This window comes from Hemiscyllium ocellatum, chromosome 10 (assembly GCF_020745735.1).
Source record: "Hemiscyllium ocellatum isolate sHemOce1 chromosome 10, sHemOce1.pat.X.cur, whole genome shotgun sequence".
Lineage (NCBI taxonomy): Eukaryota > Metazoa > Chordata > Chondrichthyes > Orectolobiformes > Hemiscylliidae > Hemiscyllium > Hemiscyllium ocellatum.
The window spans coordinates 74506556-74528170 of NC_083410.1; the positions used below are offsets into that span (position 1 = coordinate 74506556).

Here is a 21615-nt window from a genome sequence, read left to right on the forward strand (position 1 = left end):
GTATTGGAAGATTCTCTGGATGAAAATAACATGCAAGGAAATGTGGAAAAACCAAGAGATTGACATTTATTTAACAAGCTAGTGTAGCTACACTGAGACAAAATAGCCTCGTTCGGCACCATAATATTTTTGTGATTTTGCTGTCTTCAAGGATGTGCAGACATGAGAAGTCTTTCTGACAGAGAAATGGCAGATGGAGTTTAATCCAAAAAAATGAGAGGTGATGCAGTTTGGAAGATCTAATGCAGAAGGGACATATACAATAAATGGCAGTACCCTTAGTACTTACATCATCATACAGAGGAATTTAGGCATACAGGTCAACAGTTCCCTGAAAGTAACCACAAGTGGAGAAGAACATCACGAAAGAACATAACATGCTTGCCCTAATCAGTCAGGCACAGAGTATAAAGATTGGCAAGTTGTGTTGCAGCTGTACAGACCTTTAGTTAGGCCACATTTTGAATATTGCAAACAATTCCAATCACACTACAAGAAGATGATTAGATCAGATTGCTTACAGTGTGGAAACAGGCCCTTCAGCCCAACAAGTCCACACCGACCCTCCGAAGAGCAACCCATCCAGTCACATTCCCCTACATTTACCCCTTCACCTAATGCTATGGACAATTTAACATGGCCAATTCATCTAACCTGCACATCTTTGGATTGTGGGAGGAAACCGGAGCACCTGGAGGAAACCCATGCAGACACAGGGAGAATGTGCAAACTCCACACAGACAGTTGCCTGAGGCGGGAATTGAACCCAGGTCTCTGGTGCTGTGAAGCAGCATGCTAACCACTGTGCCACCGTGCCGCCCACAGAAGGTGGAGGCTTCGGAAAAAAATTCTTCATTAGGATGCTGCCTGCTTTGGAGGGTATTTGTTCTGAGGAGATTGATAAAGTTGGTTTGTTTTCACTGTCGAAGGATGAGAGAGGACCTGAAAGAAGTTTACAAAATTATGAGGGGCATGGACAGAATGGATAGTCAAGTCTTTTTTCCTGGGGTGGAAATGTCAATTACTGGGAGACATGGCTTTAAGGTAAAAGAGGGTAAGCTTAAAGGAGATCATAGAGCAAAAATTTTATTTAGAGGGTGGTAAATGCCTAAAATGCATTATCAGAACTTGTGAAGATGACGGACACAAGCTCAATATTTAAAAAGGTATCTTCTATGAATAGATAGGAATAGAATATTACAAAGCACAGAGAAGAAAGTTTTTTTTGGTTTAGAAATGAATGTGTCAGCACAATCTTGGTGGGGCAAAGGGCCTGTTTTTATGGGGTTTTTTTGTTCTTTGATATGGGGGGGAAAGGTGGGTGCAGGCTGCTGAATTGGATGATCAACCATAGTAATAAATGAATCGTGCAGAATACTTAAAGGGCCAAGAGGCTAAGTCCTGTTCCTAGTTTCCATGCTTCTAACATCAAGGGGTATTCAGTAATTATAAATAAGACAAAAAGGAACCAAACATGGGACAGCATTGTTAGTAAATGAGTAAAATCAACACAATTATGAGGAAGGATATCACTGACATGTTCAGAGAGGCATATGAGAGAATGGGTCTCAGATTAAACATAGAATTAGCGAATTTTACAAAACAGAATGAGGCTATTTGACTCATCATGTCTGTAATGGCTTCCAAAAGAGCTATCCGGCTGGTCCAACTCTTCAGCATTATTTCTATAGCCCTCCACATTTAACATAAAACAGTACAGGCTCTTTGGCCCTTGATGCTGTGCCGACCCTTTATCCTCCTCTAAGATCAAACTAAACCACATACTTTCCATTGTAGTATCTTTCATGTGCCTATCCAAGAGATGCTTATATGTCCCTAATGTTTCTGACTCTACTAATAACGCAGGCAATGCATTCCACACACCACCACTCTGTGTAAAGAACTTACCTCAGAAATCTCCCCAACACTTTCCTCTAGTCATCCTTCTCATGATAAAAGTATGCCTCTTCCTGATTGCCATTTCAGCCACGAGAAAAAGTCTCTGGCTATGCCTCTTATCATCCTGTACACCTCTATCAAGTCACCTCTCACCCTTCTTTGCTCCAATGAGAAAAACCCTAGCTCCCTCAACCTTTCATCATAAGATATACCCTCCAGTCCAGACAGCAACCTGGTAAATTTCCTCTGCACCCTCAGTAAAGATTCCACATCCTACTTATAATGAGGCAACCAGAACTGAACACAGTATTCCAAGTGTGGTCTAAACAGGGCTCTATAGAGTTGCAGCATAACCTCACGATGCTTGAAGTCAATCCCCTTGCTAATGAAAGCCAACAAATTATACACCTTCTTGACAACCCTATCAACCTGGATGACAACTATGAGGGATCGCTGGACATGGACCCCAAGATTCCTCTGTTCTTCCACACTGCCAAGATCTTGCCCGTAAGCCTGTATTCTACATTCAAATTCGATCTTCCAAAATGTATCACTTGACACTTTTCCAGGTTAAACAACATCTGCCACTTATCCGCCCAGGCCCCCAAAATAGCAACAAGAGACATGGAGGAGCAGATTGGGAAGCAGATTTTGGAAAGGTGCAAAAGTAACAGGGTTGTTGTAATGGGTGACTTTAACTTCACTAATATTAGAACCTCCTTGGTTCAAATAGTTTGGCTGGAGCAGTTTTTGTCAGTTGTGTCCAGGAATGATTCCAGACTCAATATGTAGATAGGCCAACTAGAGGGAAGGCCATATTCGACTGGACTCATAGCAGAAGCAGTAATGCAAAGGTTAGAACAAACAGTCTTACCATGTTCAGTGGGAGAGCATTTTGATGGGACAGCAACTTCCTGACCTTAACTATACTGTTGGAGACAGATAGGAGCAGACAGTATGGGAAAGGATTTAACTGGGGGAAGGAGTATTACAGTCCTATTAGGCAGGAATTGGGGCTCCTAAATTGGGAACAGACATTCTCAGGGAAATGCACAACAGAAATCGGGAGGCTTGCTGATAATGCTGGACAGGTTTGTCCCACTGAGACAAGGAAGAGAAGGTAGGTTGAAAGAACCGTGGGTGACAAGGGATATGGAACATTTGTCAAGTGGAAGGAAGCTTACTTAAGATTGAAGAGGGAAGGAACAGACAGTGTTCTAGAGGGTTACAAGGTAGCCAGGAAGGAACCGAAGAGTGGACTTCAGAGTATTAGAAGGGGGCATGAGAAAGCTTTAGTGGATAGGATCAAGGAAAACCTTAAGTCATTTTACAGATAACCAGGTCTGACCTACAAAGAATGAAACCGGAAAGCAACAACACCCCCAGATTCTATTAACTACCTAAAGTACACAAACCAGACATCCCACTCAGACCCATAGTATCACTACCAGGGACACCATCACACAAACTGGCTAAAGAGCTACAGCAGAAACTCCTGATCAGCAGATCCAGACACTCTATACAGTCAACACAAGAATTCTTGGACATCAGAAATATACACATAGACAAGGAAGAAACCATGGTCTCATTCGATGTAACTGCACTGTTCACCTCTATCGACAAAACCCTAGCCAGAGAAACAATATTCAACCTGCTGGACATACAGAACAGACAACAGGACGTTGAACCTATTAACAAAGACGGCATACTTAAACTACTGGACCTTTGCCTCACAACACACTTCACCTTCAACAACCAGACATACGAACAAATAAGGAACACCGATCTCTGGACTCATAGCAGAAGCAGTAATGCAAAGGTTAGAACAAACAGTCTTACCGCAAATACAACCCAAACTCTGGGTCAGATATAGAACATAGAACATAGAACATAAAACAACACAGCATAGAACAGGCCCTTCGGCCCACAATGTTGTGCCGAACATCTATCCTAGATTAAGCACCCATCCACGTACCTATCCAATTGCCGCTTAAAGGTCGCCAATGATTCTGACTCTACCACTCCCACGGGCAGCGCATTCCATGCCCCCACCACACTCTGGGTAAAAAACCCACCCCTGACATCTCCCCTATACCTTCCACCCTTCACCTTAAATTTATGTGGACGACACCTTTGTAATCATTAAAAACACAGAAATAGAGAACACACACCGGATCATCAACGCCACACTCATAGGAATCCGATTCACGAGAGAGGAGGAAAAGGACAATCAGCTCCCATTCCTAGACGTGATGATACAGAGAACACCAAATGGAGAATTCAGCACGAAAGTATACAGAAAAGCCACACACACAGACCAAGTCCTGAACTATGAAAGCAACCACCCCAATACCCACAAACCAAGTTGCATCAGGACACTTATTCAAAAGGGTCACAACACACTGCAGTACTCCAGAACTGCAAAAAGAGGAAGAAGAACACCTATACAAGGTATTCACCAAAAACGGATACCCGCGCAATTTCATCAACAGATGCCTAAAGGAAACTCAATGGAACGAGGACATGCCGCAACCCAAAGGACTAGCCACCCTACCATACATCAAAAACATTTCAGAACTGACAGCCAGACTACTGCGATTACTAGGACTCATAATAGCACACAAACCAACAGCCACTTTCAGACAACAACTCACCAGGACAAAGGACCCGATACCCAGCATGAGCAAAACCAATGTAGTGTACAAAGTCCCATGCAAGGACTGCACAAAACACTACATAGGACAAACAGGAAGACAGCTAACAACCCACATCCACGAACACCAACTAGCCACGAAACGACACGACCAGCTATCCTTAGTAGCCACACACACAGATGACAAACAATATGAATTCGACTGGGACAACACCACTATTATATGGCAAGCAATACAGAGAACAGCCAGGGAATTCCTTGAGGCATGGCACTCATCCACTGATTCTATCAACAAACACATCGACTTGGATCCAATATACCGGCCACTGCAGCGGACAGCAACTGACAACCGGAAGCGGCACAGACAAGCCACTATAAATGCCGGAGGAAATAGCACAGAAGCGCATGACAGGAGGCTCCCAAGCACTGAGGATGTCACCTAGAAAGGGGACGAAACATTTGCAACAAAAACTACCAGCTCGGCGAACAGAACCACAACATTTTACACTTACGTGAGGAACAACAGGATGGCCAGAATGACAGTAGGGCCGATCAGGAATTGGGGAGGGAACTTGTGCTTCAATAAGAGGAGGTAGAGTGGTCAGTAATGAATACTTTGCTTTTACTGAGAGGGACCTTGACATTTTGTGACCACAGCGTGAAACAGAGTGATATGCTTGAACAGAATGATGTTAAGGAGGAGGATGTGCTGGAAATTTTGAAAAATATAACGATAGATAAGTCCGCTGAGCCAGAGGGGATATACCCAAGATTAATACAGGAAGCGAGGGAAGAGATTGCTGCACCTTCGGTGATGATATTGCGTCCTCTCTGTCCACTATAGTTGGACGATAGCAAAAAGTTATTCCCTTGTTCAAGAAAGGGAATAGGGATAATCCTGGGATCTATAGACCAATCAGTCTTACATCTGAGGATTTTGAGAGATAGGATTTACAATTACTTGGAAAATCATAGCTCAATTAGAGATAGCACAGCATTTTGAGGGGCAGGTCATGCCTCACAAACCTTGATGAATTCTTTGAGGATATGACAAAACATGTTGATGAAGGTAGAGCAGTGGATATGGTATACATGGATTTCATTAAGGTGTTTGATAAGGTTCTCCATGGTAGACTCATCCAGAAAGTAAGGAGGCATAGGATACAGGGAAATCTCGTTGTCTGGATACAGAATTGGTTGACCAAAGGAAGACAGAAAGTGATAGTGGATGGAAAATGTTCCGTCTGGAGCTCGGTGACCAGTGGTGTCCCGCAGGAATCTGTTCTTGGGCCTCTCCTCTTTGTGATTTTTATAAATGATTTAGATGAGGAAGTTGAAGGGTGGATTAGTAAGTTTGCTGATGACACCAAGATTGGTGGAGTGGTGGATAGTATTGAGGGCTGTCGATTGCAACGGGACATTGACACCCCTTCATCACTTTCAAATATATATCTAGCTCTCTTTTGAAACTTCCTAGGGAATCCATCTCTACCGCTTTCCCAGGCAGTGCATTCCCATTCTTGAGTAAAGAAGTTCTCCTCATCCCATAGATTCATACAGTGCAGAAAATGCTCTTCAGCCCAAAGTGCACTAACTAACACTAAGGATACGCTAATCCCAATTTCCTGCACTTGTCCAATATTTTTGAATAATATTTCATGTACTCTGTTAAATATTTTCTTAACATTGTAAGGTTTCTAGTCTCCACTACCTTCCCAGGCAGTGCATTCCAGACTCTCACCACCCACTGAGTGAAAAAGTTTTTCCTCCAGACCCCCTCCGGATCTCCTGCTCCTTACCTTAAAATTACACCCTCTTGTGATAGACCTCTCAATCAAAGGAAACAGCTGGTTTGTATTCACCCTGTCTATAGCCCTTTCATCTTACACACCTCAATTACATCCCCCATCAGTCGTTTCTACTCTGAAGGAAAACAATCCAAACTTCTCATGTGCACTTGTAGCTCAATTTCTCCATTCCAGGTAATATCCTGGTGAACCTCCTCTGCACCCCTCTAGTGCTATCACATCCTTCCTGTACTAAGGCAACTAGAATTGCACACAGTATTAGAATTGTGGCCTGATCAACGCTCTGTACAGCTCTAACATTACTCCCTGCTCTCATACTCGGTGCTATGACTGATGAAAGCAAGCGTCCCATAAGCATTTTTTACTATCCTATTCACATGCACCCCTAACATTTTCATCTAGATCACTGAAATTTATATATATAAAACAAACAATAAGGGTCCCAGTACTGATTTTTACAGGTACATCCCTGAACACTGGTCTCCAGTTACTCAAATAGCATTCTACCACTACTTTTTGTGTCTTATTACTAAGCCAGTTCCTGATCCGTCTCGCAAGCTCCTCCAATTCCATGTGCTTTACCCTTCTCAATCTCCCATGTGGAACCTTATCAAAAGGTTTGCTAAAATTTGTATGAACTACATTGACTGAACATCCCTCATCCACAAACTTGCTCACATTTCAAAAACTTCTTACAAATTAGTTCTGCATGATCTTCATCTGACAAAGCCATGCTGACCATCTCTAATTAACACAAGTTCACAAGTCCTTTCTAATGCCGACTGTTTGCTCTCCTAATTGCTTTCTTAAGTTCCCTGCTGCACATTTTACATTTCTCTTGGGCTGCAGCTGAATTATTTTCTTTGGACTTGCTTCTCTTCTTCCTCATCACTCCTGAATCATCCCAGACATCCAGGGTCTCTGAATTTATTGCTCCTACATTTCCCTCTAAAGAGTACATGTTGGACATGTACACTTTCCAGCTCCTTTTTGAATACTCTCCACTGCTATGTTATAGACTTACCTGCGAAGAGCTGTTTCCCAGTCAGCTGTGGTCAGAACGTGCTTTATTTTAAGAAAATCTGCCTTCCCCCAGTCCAAAGCTATCTTCTGCAAGCCATTTTTTTCCTTGTCCAGAACAAATTTGAACCATGCTTGAACCATATCACCTAAATGGTTCTTGGCTGCCATAAAGAACACTTGTCTGGCATTTTTCCCCTGAACCAGATCCAGCCCTGCGCCGTCACTTGGTGGGTCTTTATCTATTGATACAAACACTCCTGGTTTTCAAGAAATTTGCCCCTCTCTGGACCCTTGACACTGTGACTATTCCAAGTTATGTTGGGATTGTTGAAATCCCCCAGCATAACTACCCAATTATTATTCTTACCCACCTGTGAACTGTCTACATATTTGCTCCTCTATTTGCTGCTAACTCTTTGGCAGCCTATAATACACTGCCAGTAAAGTAGCTGTACCCTTAACATTCCTGTGTTCTAACCACAAAGCCTCATTTGAGGATCCTTCCAAGATATCATCTCTCCTAGCCGCAGTATTGACTCTTTAATTCATAGAGCTACACCAGCACCCTTTTTACACTGCCCTCTGTCTTGCCTAAAGTTCCTATATCCTGGAATGGTGAGTTGCCAGTCCTGCCCTTCTCTCAGCTATTTTTCTGTGATGGCAACAATGTCATTCTTCCATGTGTAATCCATGTGTCAATCCATGCCATTAACTAATCAGTCTTAATTATTCCATTCCTAGCATTAAAGACCATCCAACCTTGCCTTACTCTCTTGACAATCAAAATAACTGACCTCACTGTGACTTGCTTCCTTGTAGCATAATATGTCTCTATTTCATAGATATTTTGTCCCCTCCCCCTGCCAGACTAGATTAAACTCTTCCCAATAGGACTAGTAAACCTACCTACAAGATAGACATGATAAACATGGTTCGCGTGCAGACCATCCTGTTTGTACATGTCCCACCTTCCTCAAAAAAGTGCCAATGATCCAGGATTCTATAACGATCCATCCTGCACCAACACTTGAACCAAGTATTCATCTGTCCTCTTTTCCTGCTTCTAAACTTGCTAGTACATGGCACCAAGAGTAATCTAAAGTTTACAACAATGAAGGTCCCGCTTTTTAATCTACTGCCTAGCTCCCTGAATTTTTGATACAACACCTTGACTCCTCACTTTGCCCCATGCTGTTGGTACCAATATGTACTTTTAACTCATCACCCTACCCTGCAGCCTTTCAGTAACATCCATATCACTGGCACCAGCATGGAAATACACCATTCTGAAGTACGATCTTTGGCCAAAGAAATGCCTGTCTACTCCCCGACTGAAGGATTCCCTATCACTATTGCCCTTCCTTTCTTCTTCCTCCCCCACTGTACAGTGAAGCCACTTGTAGGGCCAGAAACCTGGCTCTGACTACATTCCTCTGAAGTACCAGCACTCTCATCAGCTTCCAAAATGGAATACCAGTTAGTCAGTGAGACCCCAGGGCACTCCTGCACTACCTGCCTACTCTTTCTGGACTGTCTATTGATCATAAATTCCCTTCTTTCCTCTAGTCCCCTAAGCTGCATCCATGTGACTACTTCTCTAAACATGCTGTCCACATAACTCAGCTTCATAGATGCGCCAAATTGTCTCCAACCATTCCTCAAACTCAGAGAACCCGAGCTCCAGTTTCTGCAGCTTGGAGCACATCCTGCGCATGTGATCATCTAGGAAACTGGCAGCATCCAGGACTCCCCACATAGGACAAGCTACATATTCTGCTCGGATGGGCCTCTCTTGACATTGCTGAAATTTACAATTAAAATAGAATTATTAGGCTTCCCACTCTAAGGTTGTGAGAAGGTTAACTATAATTAAGTTCACACTGCTCTAAATCTGTAGGATCATAAAGGATTCAGCAGTAATTGCCAAAGACCTTCACCAATTAGGAGCCTTTCTCACCTTTCCAAGTTATGACATCAACAGGAGCTGTGCTGAAGATTCTCACAGTATTCCTGCAGTTTAGAGGTTACTGTGTCCCTCCTCACCTCCAACCGATGCTGCTCCTAACTAAATTCCCTGTAAGGACTAGATCCTGTAGTTGTTATAACAAGGTCAGCAAGGTGGACTTCACAGAATGAGTACCCTGGGGGCAATGAATCTGGCCCAATCAGGGAGCCCTGTCTGACAGATATAAACAGATGTCCTCACTGTGTCTCACACCTGCACACACACACACCATGGGTGCTGGGGGAAAAAAAAAGCACAGAAATAAAAAAAAAAGGAAAAAGAAAGAAACAGATGTCAAAGGTTTTGTTCAAATTGAGAGCTCGCTCTGAGAAGGTTGGATCAGTGTCAAGGACTTTCCATGTAAAAATAAAAGGTTACTTTGTGACAGGATACTGGCCTCTGTAGAGTTATTTCAGGCCCAAATCTGCACTGTGTTAGATTTATAGGGTTATTGATTACTGTCTCCCTCCCTGACTCCCGACTGCTGCTGCTCCAAGCTAAATGCCCTGTAAAGATCTAGCAGTCTTGCTAATAATCTTGAAATTTGAACCCTAGTTACTGAGATACCAACTAATGGAAACAGAATATTTTTCTCTCCCTAGTCAACATCTGAAAACAAAGGTTCTCTACTGACTGCTCCTGCCAGACAACAGTGATTCCTGGCCATCAAAATCAGCGGACAGCCCTGGACACAATATACCATTTCACATATCTTGGGAGCTGCTTCTCAGTAAAAGTAGATGTTGACAATACAATCCAACATCACCTCCAATTCGACAGTATAGCTTTTAGACAGCCTGAACAAGGAGTCTTCAAAGACCGAGACCTTAACCATACTGGAGGTTAAATTTGGTCAGAGGAATTGTCTTAGCCTTAATACGCATGCAGGTGAAAGTCCAGACTCTGTTAGATTGTCAAAAAACAAAGAAAACATGACTTGACTGATCTATTTCTAGGTGGTAGGGTGAAATGTGATGAGGATGTTAGGAGATTACAGGGTGACCTGGACAAGTTAGGTGAATGGGCAGATGCATGGCAGATGCAGTTTAATATGGATAAATGTATGGCTATCCACTTTAGTGGCAAGAACAGGAAGGCAGATTACTACCTCAATGGAATTAATTTAGGTAAAGGGGCGGTACAGAGAGATCTGGGTGTTCTTGTACACTGGTCAATGAAGGCAAGCATGCAGGTACAGCAGGTAGTGAAGAAGGCTAATAGCATGCTGGCCTTCATAACAAAAGGGATTGAGTATAGAAGCAAAGAGATGCTTCTGCAGCTGTACAGGGCCCTGGTGAGACCACACCTGGAGTACTGTGTGCAGTTCTGGTCACCAAATTTGGGGAAAGACATTCTGGCTATTGAGGGAGTGCAGCGTAGGCTCACGAGGTCAATTCCTGGAATGGAGGGATTACTTTACACTGAAAGACTGAAGCTTGTATACCCTTGAGTTTAGAAGGCTGAGAGGAGATATGATTGAGACGTATAAGATTATGAAAGGATTGGACACTCCGGCAGCACGAAACATGTTTCCGCTGATGGGTGAGTGCCGAACCAGGGGACAGTTTAAAAATACGGGGTAGACCATTTAGGACAGAGATGAGGAGAAACTTCTTCACCCAGAGAGTGGTGGCTGTGTGGAATGCTCTGCCCCAGAGGGCAGTGGAGACCCAGTCTCTGGATTCATTTAAGAAAGAGTTGGATAGAGCTCTCAAAGATAGTGGAATCAAGGGTTATGGAGATAAGGCAGGAAGCGGATACTGATTAGAAATGATCAGCCATGATCATATTGAATGGCGGTGCAGGCTCGAAGGGCTGAATGGCCTACTCCTGCACCTATAGTCTATTGTCTATTGTCCTAATCTTGAGTCAGACTGGTTCTATTTCCAAACTAGAATTTATAAATATTACATGGATTGACTACCTGCAATGAATTGGGTGAATTTGTACTTGCAGATGCATTCTATTTTCCGCAAAAAATGCAGAACCTGCAAGCAGTCAATCCCGGTAATATTTGTTAATTCCACTTTGGAAATAGAACCAGTCTGATTCAAGATTGGGATACAGACTGACTCTAACTCACACCTTTAAGGCACTGTCTGAGCTGAGATGTCACCTTTTGATGTTCAATGTATCATTCTTTCACTGTAATCTTTTGCTAAAAATTCTGTGTCTCGTGATCCTGCTTCACAATCACCTGATGAAGAAGCAGCACTTCAAAAGCCAGTGCTTCCAAATAAACGTGTTGGATTATAACCTGGTGTAGTGCAATTTTTAAACTTTGTCCACTCAGTCCAACACTGGCTCCTCCAAATCATGACTTACAAATGTTGTTACATATGAATGCAAATTCATACAAAGATGTAACTTTAAAGATCGGACATACGACTATTTCCTGAACTTACAAGCAACTCCTTTTTTTTGCCTTGCATTCTAATCCGACTTGCATACAAATCACAGACTCCAGGAAGGAATCCATTCACAACCTACAAGCCATACTGAAAATGTTGAGTTATGGTTTAATCAAGAACACCAAGTATGACACTTAGGAAGATTGTTCTTGCTCTCATACTTTAATCTCGATTTTTAACTATATTTCCTTATTTTTTCACTTTGTACCTAAGATCTTGTACATAGGTACCTTTAGACCTAAGACCTGGGAATGGCAATAGTGTACACTTTTCTTAGTACTCCTATATCTTTGTACTTGAGTGAATGTGACAATAAAATCTAATTCTCGTTGTAAGGATTGCAAGTGAATCCTTGAAATGGAGTATATCATGTCTGCTGCGAAAATAAAAGTAACATTTTTAATATTTAACTCTTAATAATGTAATTCTTGATGCTGTCAGTAAAAATAAAAAAAAACATACCTTTATTGTTGATACAAAAGCAGCAGTGACATACGAGCAAAGGCGAGGTGGTAGCGTTAATTTACTGAAGTCTTTTTCGTCACGTAGAGAAACCGCTATAGTCTGTTGACACAATAATTGCAGGTTGGCGATCCTATGCTCCACTCGAACAACATATAGTGCAGGTCCAGAAGCAAGGAACAAACGTGAGTCACGGTGACCCCAGCAGATGGCTGTAATGAGGCGCTGAAAAGGGAAAGAGAAGGAACAATTTTGCTATTCTGCATAACTCAAGGCATTTAATGGACTTAAGTTTATAAATGTGCACGAAACACATTTAAACAAGTGATCTTGAATTAGGTGCAGATAGACAATGAGTCAGAATATTCTTCATAGAATCCCTACAGAGTCAAAAAGTGTGGTGCTGGAAAAGCACACCAAGTCAGACAGCATCCAAGCAGCAGGAAAGTCGACATTTCGGGCACTAGCCCTTCACCAGGAATGTGGGGGCGGTGGTAAGGGGTCTGAGAAATAAATAGGAAGGTGGGGTGAGGTAAGGTAGCTGGGAAGGTGATAAGTAGATGAAGATGGGGGTGATTTGGTAGATCAGCAGGGAAAGTGAAACAGATAGGTGGGAAGGAAGATAATAGGTAGGACAGTTCAAGTGGGCAGTGCCAAGTTGAAGGATTAGATCTGGGATGACAGGGAGGGGAGATTTGGCAACTGATGAAGTCGATGTTGATGCTGTGTGGTTGAAAGGTATCATAGCGGAAGATGAGATGTTCTTCTCGACGACTGGCAGAGCCTCCCCACACCTCATCCCAAATTCAACTGGGCACTGCCCTCTTGATCTATCCTACCTGCACACCTCCCTTCCCACCTATCCGCCCCACACACTGCTCTGACCTATCACTATCATCCCCCCAACTTGCATCTGCCTATCACCTTCCCAGCTACCCCCCCCACCCCCACCTGCACCCCCACCCTTTACCTATTTAACTCTAAGCCCCTTTCCCCCACATTCCTGATGAAGGGCTTACACCAAAGTGTCGACTCTCCTGAATCTAGGATGCTATTGACTATGTGTTGCTGGAAGAGCACAGCAGGTCAGGCAGCATCCGAGGAGCAGGGAAATAGGCATTTCGATTTTCTTGCTCCTCAGATGCTACCTGACCTGCTGTGCTTTTCCAGCAACACACTTTCAACTCTGATCTCCACCATCTGCAGACCTCACTGCTCCTAGGATGCTGCCTGATCTGCCACACTTTTCGACTCTCATCTCTAACATGTGCATCCTCACTTTCTCATAGAATCCACAGAGTCCGGAAGCAGGTCAGTCGGCCCAACAAATCCACACCAACTCTCCAAACAGCATCCCGTCCAGACTCACCATTCTCCCCTCCCCTAAGGGGAGGTTTAAGACTGGTATTATAAAGAAGGGACTTCTCATATGCGCAGTAGAAAGTGGGGTTCGACAGTATTGTAGAGGTGTGAGTCATGAGGTCAGAATAAATGAGGGAAGAAAAAATGAAAGGCCTTTCTTCGCTTTTTATTTTTATTTTGTTTGTGTAACCAGCACTCAAATTATATGAAGATGGAGTGCAACTTCTCCAAAGCTTCTCAAAAACCTTGAAAATTCAATGGTAAGGATGGCCAAGGATTATCTTCCAATTTTAGAGTGTTTCTCTCCCACATTTTGCAGCTATTTGATAGAACGGCAAGAGGTTAAGAAAGGCAGCATAGTTGACTATGAGTGAGCTGACGGATTAAAGATGCCATTCATTCAGTCTAGGGTAGACTTTTGCCAGGTACAAGTGGGGGGTGGTCTATCTGGTGGAGAGGCTATCTGGGGTTTGGAGAAGAAGAGAGCTACAAGAGGATTATGAGGAGACAGTTGATATTATGTTCCCAGCTGATGGTATTACTGGACAAGTCTGTTCCTAGAATTTAAAGCTAGCAGAATTAATCTTTTTGAAAACTGTTAACATGATCTGTCACTGGGACATAAGGCTACAGGATGTATTTAACAGCAGAATAGAGGTTTTCAAAGTTTGGGAGAAGATTTGTAGCGCGGGTGCTCGCTGTTGTGGTTCTGTTCGCCAAGCTGGGAATTTGTGTTGCAGACTTTCATCCCCTATCTAGTGCTTGGGAGCCTCCTGTGAAGTGCTTCTGTGATGTTTCCTCCAACATTTATAGTGACTTGTATCTGCTGCTTCCGGTTGTCAGTTCTAGCTGTCCGCTGCAATGGCCAGTATATTGGGTCCAGGTCGATGTGCTTGTTGATTGAATCAGTGGATGAGTGCCATGCCTCTAGGAATTCCCTGGCTGTTGTCTGGCCAATATACTGGTCACAAAATTTGGACCCAACCAGGACACCCTCTCTCACTGCACACCCCAGGTCATCTCCTCTGCCCAGAAGCTCTTCAGCCAAATTCTCAAACAGACTCGCTACCACAGCCACACCTCTTTCCTCAGCACTTGCCTACGGAACCGACTGACCCTGCACGGACTCTGGACTACGTTCAGACCAACAAAATTTGGAACCAACCAGGTCAACCAGTAAAATTCACCTGCGCTTCCACACACATCATTTACTGCATGTGCTGCACCCGATGTGGCCTCCTCTATATTGGGGAGACAGGCTGCCTACTTGCGGAACATTTCAGAGAACACCTCTGGGACACCCGGACCGACCAACCCAACCACCTCGTGACTCAACACTTCAACTCCCCCTCCCACTCTACCAAGGACATGCAGGTCCTTGGACTCCTCTATCGCCAGAGCATAGCAACACAATGGCTAGAGGAAGAGTGCCTCATCTTCCACCCAGGAACCCTCCAACCACAAGGGATGAACTCAGATTTCTCCAGTTTCCTCATTTCCCCTCCCCCCACCTTGTCTCAGTCAGATCCCTTGAACTCAGCACTGCCTTCCTAACCTGCAATCTTCTTCCTGACCTCTCTGCCCCCACCCCCACTCCGACCTATCACCCTCACCTTGACCTCCTTCCATCTATCGCATTTCCAACGCCCCTCCCCCAAGTCCCTCCTCCCTACCTTTTATCTTAGCCTGCTGGATGCACTTTCCTCATTCCTGAAGAAGGGCTCATGCCCGAAACGTCAATTCTCCTGCTCCTTGGATGCTGCCTGACCTGCTGCGCTTTTCCAGCAACACATTTTCAGCTCTGACCTCCAGCATCTGCAGTCCTCACTTTCTCCTGAAGCCCATCTAACCTGCACTATTCCATCCTTGCCTATCCAATGACCATTTAAATGCCCTTAAAGTTGGCAAGTCTAATACTATTGCAGGCAGTGTGTTCCAAACACCTACTATTCTCTAACTACCTCTGACATCTGTCCAATATCCATTACAAGGACACTTAGATGGATTCTGCAGGTGGCCAGAAACTCTCTTTTTTAAAGGCTTGAGCTGGGTGTTCATGACATGGGTGAGGATCTTTCCTGCTGTTGTTAACAGGGAAATTCCATGACAGTTTCCGCATTCAGATCAATTGCCTCTCCTGTACAGCCCCTCCCCACCATGAATTGCTCTTTCCAGGCTGTATAACTGTTTCAGGCTCCATACTCAGTGCGCTGCAACAGTAGGGTCTCTCATCCAGTCCCACTGATGGTGAAAACATACTAAAACAGGAACCAAAAAGCTTTGCTCCTTTTCACAGAATCATAATCAAAAATTGTTGTAGTCCCAATGGTTTGAGTGACTGTCAGACATTGATTTGAAAGGGAGGACTGCAGACATTGGAAAGTCAGAGTCAAAAAAGCATGGTATGGGAAAAGCATAGCAGGTAAGGCAGCAGCTCAGGAGCGGGAGAGTCAACCTTTCAGGTAGGAGACCTTCATCTGTTGGTTTTGAAACTTCCATCTTCAGATCTTCAAACACCAGATGTTGGACAGAATGCTGTTGATCATATTCCCATCAAAAGGGACGGTTTGATTTAGAAGATCTTCAAAGTGCTCTCTCTCCATCCAGAATTGATGTCAGCATTGCTCTTCAGGATGGCTGAACAATTTTTGCTTTTCAGAGGGGCTTTGAGATGGGCCAAAAATAGTTTTAGTTGTGTTGAAGAAGGCTCAAGTGTCATTGGCATCGCTAGTTGTTGGATTTCCTGAGCTTTCTTCCTCCACCATTGGTTTTCCAGGTTTCGGTGCTCTTCTGGACTGCAGCTGATTGGTGGTTATTTTGTAAGGTGGTGAAAGCTTTTCTCTTTTCATCGATAAGTTATTGGAGTAGTTTGTCATTATTATCAAACCAATCCTGATGGGTTTTCATCTTGAACCCAATAGGTACTTTGCAGGAGGTGATGAAAGCAGTGTTCTTCTGCAGATGGTGGGATTTTTGAGGCAGTTGTTCTCGAAGATTTTGTTGGAACTTCTATACATGGTTGATGCCTTGAAGGATGCCAACACTGAATTTCTTGAAAGTATTCTGATTTTGGTGTTTCCTTTTGAGCCGAATATTCATTCTCATGGTGGACAAGATGAGTCGATGGTCTGCCCAGCATTCGTCGGCACCAATAACAGCTCTTGTTATCAGTATATCTTGTTGATCCCGAGATTGTATGATGATATAGTCGATGAGATGCCAGTGTTTGGGGTGTGGATGCTGCCAGGAGACTTTTTGTCTGTTTTTCTGATGAAATAGGGTGCTTGTAATCACCAGATTGGGCTCAGCACATGTGGTGAGGAGGTCTGTTCCATCGGCATTGACCTCGCCAACTCCCTAATTGCTTACCATTCCAGTCCAGAGCCTATGATCTTTCCCGACTCTGGCAGTGAAGTCTCCCAAGTCTCTTGCTGTAGTTGGAAAAGAGGAAAGGACGTCATCAAGTTGGGCATAGAAGTTTAATTTTTGGAGTTCCCGGGCAACAAAGACAGTTATCCTCTCTGGCTGGTCGGAGTTTGGGTTATTCTTCAGAGTTCGCATATTCCAGATTCCAAATTTCATAGTTTCACTTCTCAATGTTTTTCGATCGCATGACGATGATCTCTTTGGATGTAGCTTTCCAGACAGGATGGGGTGAAGCAGGCTATTTTTAGGGCACGTCTTCTAACCACCTCCTAGTTTAGGGTGAGCAGAGTGAATCCAAAATAGGGCTGCTCAGATGTGAATACTGCTACCAAACAACTTTCTTGCTTCTGTCCAAAAGTTGAGCGACTGAATCAACTTTTCACTGCTTTCCTGCTGGTTCTTGACTAGGAGCTTCCTGCCATCGCATTGCCGGCTCTCGTCGCTCACCCCCGCTCGCCAAAAGATTTGAAGTGACCCACAGAACGAAGATGCATGTGCGTGTATTTGTTTAACATGTACGTGATTGTGCACTCCAAGAAGCACACAGCATTTCACAAATCAACCAACTGATTCCAATGGCATGGAAACCACGATGATTGGAGCTGATAGATTTGTTGCAGCCTTCATCCGCCTTCACACACTGAGTTCGGACTAATGTTGCCTCCCTGTTCCACTGTTGAGGTCTTGTTTTGACTGTTTTTCATCAGGGACCTCACCCTCGACCTTATCGCCATGTGTGACCCTACCAGGAGCATAGCTCCAGACGGCATCGTTCACGAGATCTCAGGACCACACAAGCTACTCCACGATGACAAGATGACAATTCACGGAGAGATATCCACTTTATACATGCTCGAAACAACTAGAAAAGTTAGGTTCTGGACTACCTTCTTGAAATGTATAATGTTTTTGTTATTATGTGATGAGCTGAATTATGGAAAACAGTCATTTTAGCATTAAAATAATTTGCAGTCCTGAGCAATTGTGATCTTGAGCCACAACTCATTTTTGTCCTATAAAGCAGCTAAACAAGCTGGTTTTTATTCTGAAACCTTTGCTGGACTCAAGGAGTTCAATTTGGCTCATTTAAGTACCTACCCATATATTGCATTTTGGCTGACAACACAACCATTTTGACAATTTCCTATGACCCATGCTTCTCAAAACTTCCTTTTCTCATAGCAGATTTAATCCTAAGCACCTTCTTCTCGGTAGATTCCTTGTTCTTTCATTTTTGCATCGACTCTTTCACTAACAGCAAACTCCCTCCACTGCAGAGTTTTTTGACAAGTTAGTAAATATTTCCCGTTTAAATTTGAAGCCAGTTTCACACTTCAATTGTCTTCTTGCGTACAGTCTACTGTGTGATTGTGTCTCACATGTTTGTAACACGGACTGTATCGCTTGCTTTATTCTTTGCCCAGTAGTTAAAAAGTAAAGCATTCTTGTGTGAATTGAAAACATGAGATTGACTGCAAATATAGCACATTTGAACTTGTTAAAGGACTGACTTACACACTGAGAAAAGCAAAAAAAAAAAATTGGGGGGCCACAAAAATGGTGTTGGCTTGTTTACCATATCAAGTTGGTGTTGAAATCTTCAGTATAAAAATGTATAATCTTGGTACAAGAAAGCATCTGAAAGCTAATTGTGGATGTTCCATCACATCTTCCCATAAGGAAAAGTACTGCATGAAAACTCTGCATGATAAGAGCACGCAAACCTAACTAAGGAGGTTCTGCAGTGTGTCCCTCATTATTTTGACAATATACAAAGTTAGCTTAATCTGATCAAGGTTTTCAACTGTATAATGTTGAAGTTAAATCTATACTTTTAATGTTTAGAAAATTCATAAATCATTAATATTTTTTCTTAACTTAAATATTCAAAGTCAGCACCCAGTAGACCAAACAGTGAATTCTTTGATTCACAGAATTAGATGTCCTGCTTTTGTCTTTTTGATACACTTAATTAACAAAATTACATTAAATTATATTCATACTTCATATGATATCAGTTTTGGTAGAAGTACATGTGACCACAGTAATTTTCAAGTTAAAATTGCTGATCCAACCTCTGTACCTGAGTGGGACTTTCCAGTGTGTAAATATGTTCTCCATGATTATTATAAAATTTAACAGCAGCATTTTTCACTAGTGGAAGACTTCCCGACTCATAAAGGTGACTCTCTTTTTCCATGCCTGCTACAGCAAGTAAGTTCCCCTGGCTGCTCCACTGTACAATTGCATCTAGAATAAGGTAGACAATAAAAGAATTACCACAATAAACTGACAATGTACATCATTTAAGTTTTCAAAAATACAAACAATTGTTGCATAACTCAAAAGAAGGATTTAAAGGCTAGGTGTCATTTAATAAGTTCTTTATGTATTGAACAATAGACCTGAAACCTGGGAAGGCAGGAGTTTTTCATTATTATATACAGAAAGCATTCATTGAAGTAATTGCATATGAAATACACAACTTATGTATGCAAAAATGTTTAAGTTTCACATAAAATCTCAAATTTTGTTTTCTAGTAGAAACAGTTTGAATGTAGCTACACACAATGACATTCATGAATTCTTGTTTCTCATTTATCCATGTGTTATTCCATCTGTGAGTATATGGTTACCAGGGTCCTGTACTCTTCATCCAGCTATAACCTCCTTGTCTACGCCCAAATAGCTGAGAGGACTGGCTCCATAAAAGCCAACTCAGAAATCAAAACATGCAAATATCAGAAGGGAAGAGGGAAGAACCACTCTCAATTATTTCATATATAATTTCGATACAGATAGCCTGCAACTAAAACGAAAATTTTGAATCCATGATGACAATACAAATTGCTGGAAAAACTCAACATGTCTGGCATCATCAATGGAAAGAAATCAGAGTTAATGTTTTGGGTCGAGCGTCCCTTCCTCAGTTTGAACCTACGTACTGCTGTGCTCGTAACTACTTCATCTGTTCATTCTGATGCATTTATAAAACTTTAAAACAACGTTCTGGCTTAATATTTTTGTAGCAGGCCAAGCCTCTCCAACTGTCCAGATATATTCCCTGTACCTGACAAAGCGATCTGACAACTGCTACTTTTCAGCGCAAAAGTGTTGTTGCCACAGTTTCACTTGCAATCATGCCGATTATAAAAGCCACCACTCCAGCAGTCAAATTACTGCAGATGATAAACAGTCCCTTACAGCTTCTATTCAAAAACCAATTCATGACTTACATTTGATATCACTGTTGAAATCTTTCTGTTGTTGAATCATGTTCTTAAGGATTCACTCCATCTGCCTTGGTTTCATCAGCATTTCCTGCCTCCCCTCCTCTTGGTATTTAAAAAGCATTTATTACTCATCCCTAGTGGTTATTGAGAATGTATTGATGAGCTGCCTTCTTGAACTATCATTGTCCATGTGCTGCACAGAGTTACAACAAGTTATGGAGGAATTTGAAACAGAGATACTTAAAGAAGGCCCATATTTTTCCACATCAGGATGGTGATTGACTTGTAAGGGAACGTGCAGTGCGTGGGAATCCCATGTATCTTATGCCCTCATCCTTCTATTTGTTTGTGGGTTTGGAAAGTTCTGGCTGAGGAACTTTAGGGAACGGGTTCAATTCCAGACTCTGGCTACTGAGTGTGTGGAGTTTGCACATTCTCCAAGTGTCTGCGTGGGTTTCGTCCAAAGATGTGCAAGTTAGGTGGACTGGCTATGTTGAGTTCCTGGATCAGTGGTGCTGGAAGAGCACAGCAGTTCAGGCAGCATCCAACGAGCAGCGAAATCGACGTTTCGGGCAAAAGCCCTTCATCGGGTTATCTTGACTTGCCCATAGTGTCCTGGGATGTGTAAGTTAGAGAACTATGAATGGGAAATGCAGGATTACAGGGATAGGGTAGGGGAGGGCGAGTCTGGGAGGGATGCTCTTCGGAGAGTCTACTTGTGGACCAGTTGGGCCAAATGGCCTGTTTCCAACTGTAGGGATTCTATGCAGAAGCTGACTGCTCAGTACCAAGGTTCAGGCCATCTGCTCAATGCTGGGAGGATCTCACAGTGTGATGGGTAGGATCCAATCATTGTTGTTTTTGTCAACCAATGTCATGGGCAGAAGGAAAGAAATCTTGCACGGCCAGTACTCTATTTGATCTATTAACTGGATGTGATCTTCACTGATTTGGCTAATATCTATTGGCATCCCTATTAGCCCTTCAAAAGCAGGTGGTAAGACGCCTACTTGAACCACTGGAATCCATTCAGTGTAGGTGTAACTAGAATGTTTTTAGAAATGGAGTCCCAGGATTTTGACCCTGAAAGTGGCACAAAAGGAACAGCAATATATTTCCAAATCAGAATGATGTGTGGCTTGAAGAGACGATGGTGTCCCCACCTCTCTGCTGCCATCTTCAATTTTGATGGAGAGCACATCTATTTGGGGGCAGGCAGGAATATGGATTAATTAGATCAGCAATAATTTTGTTGAATAGCAGAACGAGAGCAAGACACTAAATCCTGCTCCTAATTCATATGCTCACATGTAGATTAATCGCCAGTCACAGC

At 42.9% G+C, this 21615-nt stretch overlaps 1 protein-coding gene across 2 annotated transcripts in view; it reads right to left on the minus strand.

Moving 5' to 3' along the window:
* LOC132819813 (tubby-related protein 4-like) overlaps positions 1 to 21615 on the minus strand; it is a 405797-nt gene that overhangs the window by 203789 nt on the left and 180393 nt on the right. For both annotated transcript variants that reach the window (XM_060831613.1, XM_060831612.1), the window contains exons 6-7: positions 19133 to 19299; positions 12262 to 12486 (exon numbers count right to left, since the gene is read on the minus strand). In XM_060831613.1, coding sequence (XP_060687596.1) covers positions 12262 to 12486; positions 19133 to 19299 — 392 coding nt within the window. The remainder of the gene's footprint in view (positions 1 to 12261; positions 12487 to 19132; positions 19300 to 21615) is intronic.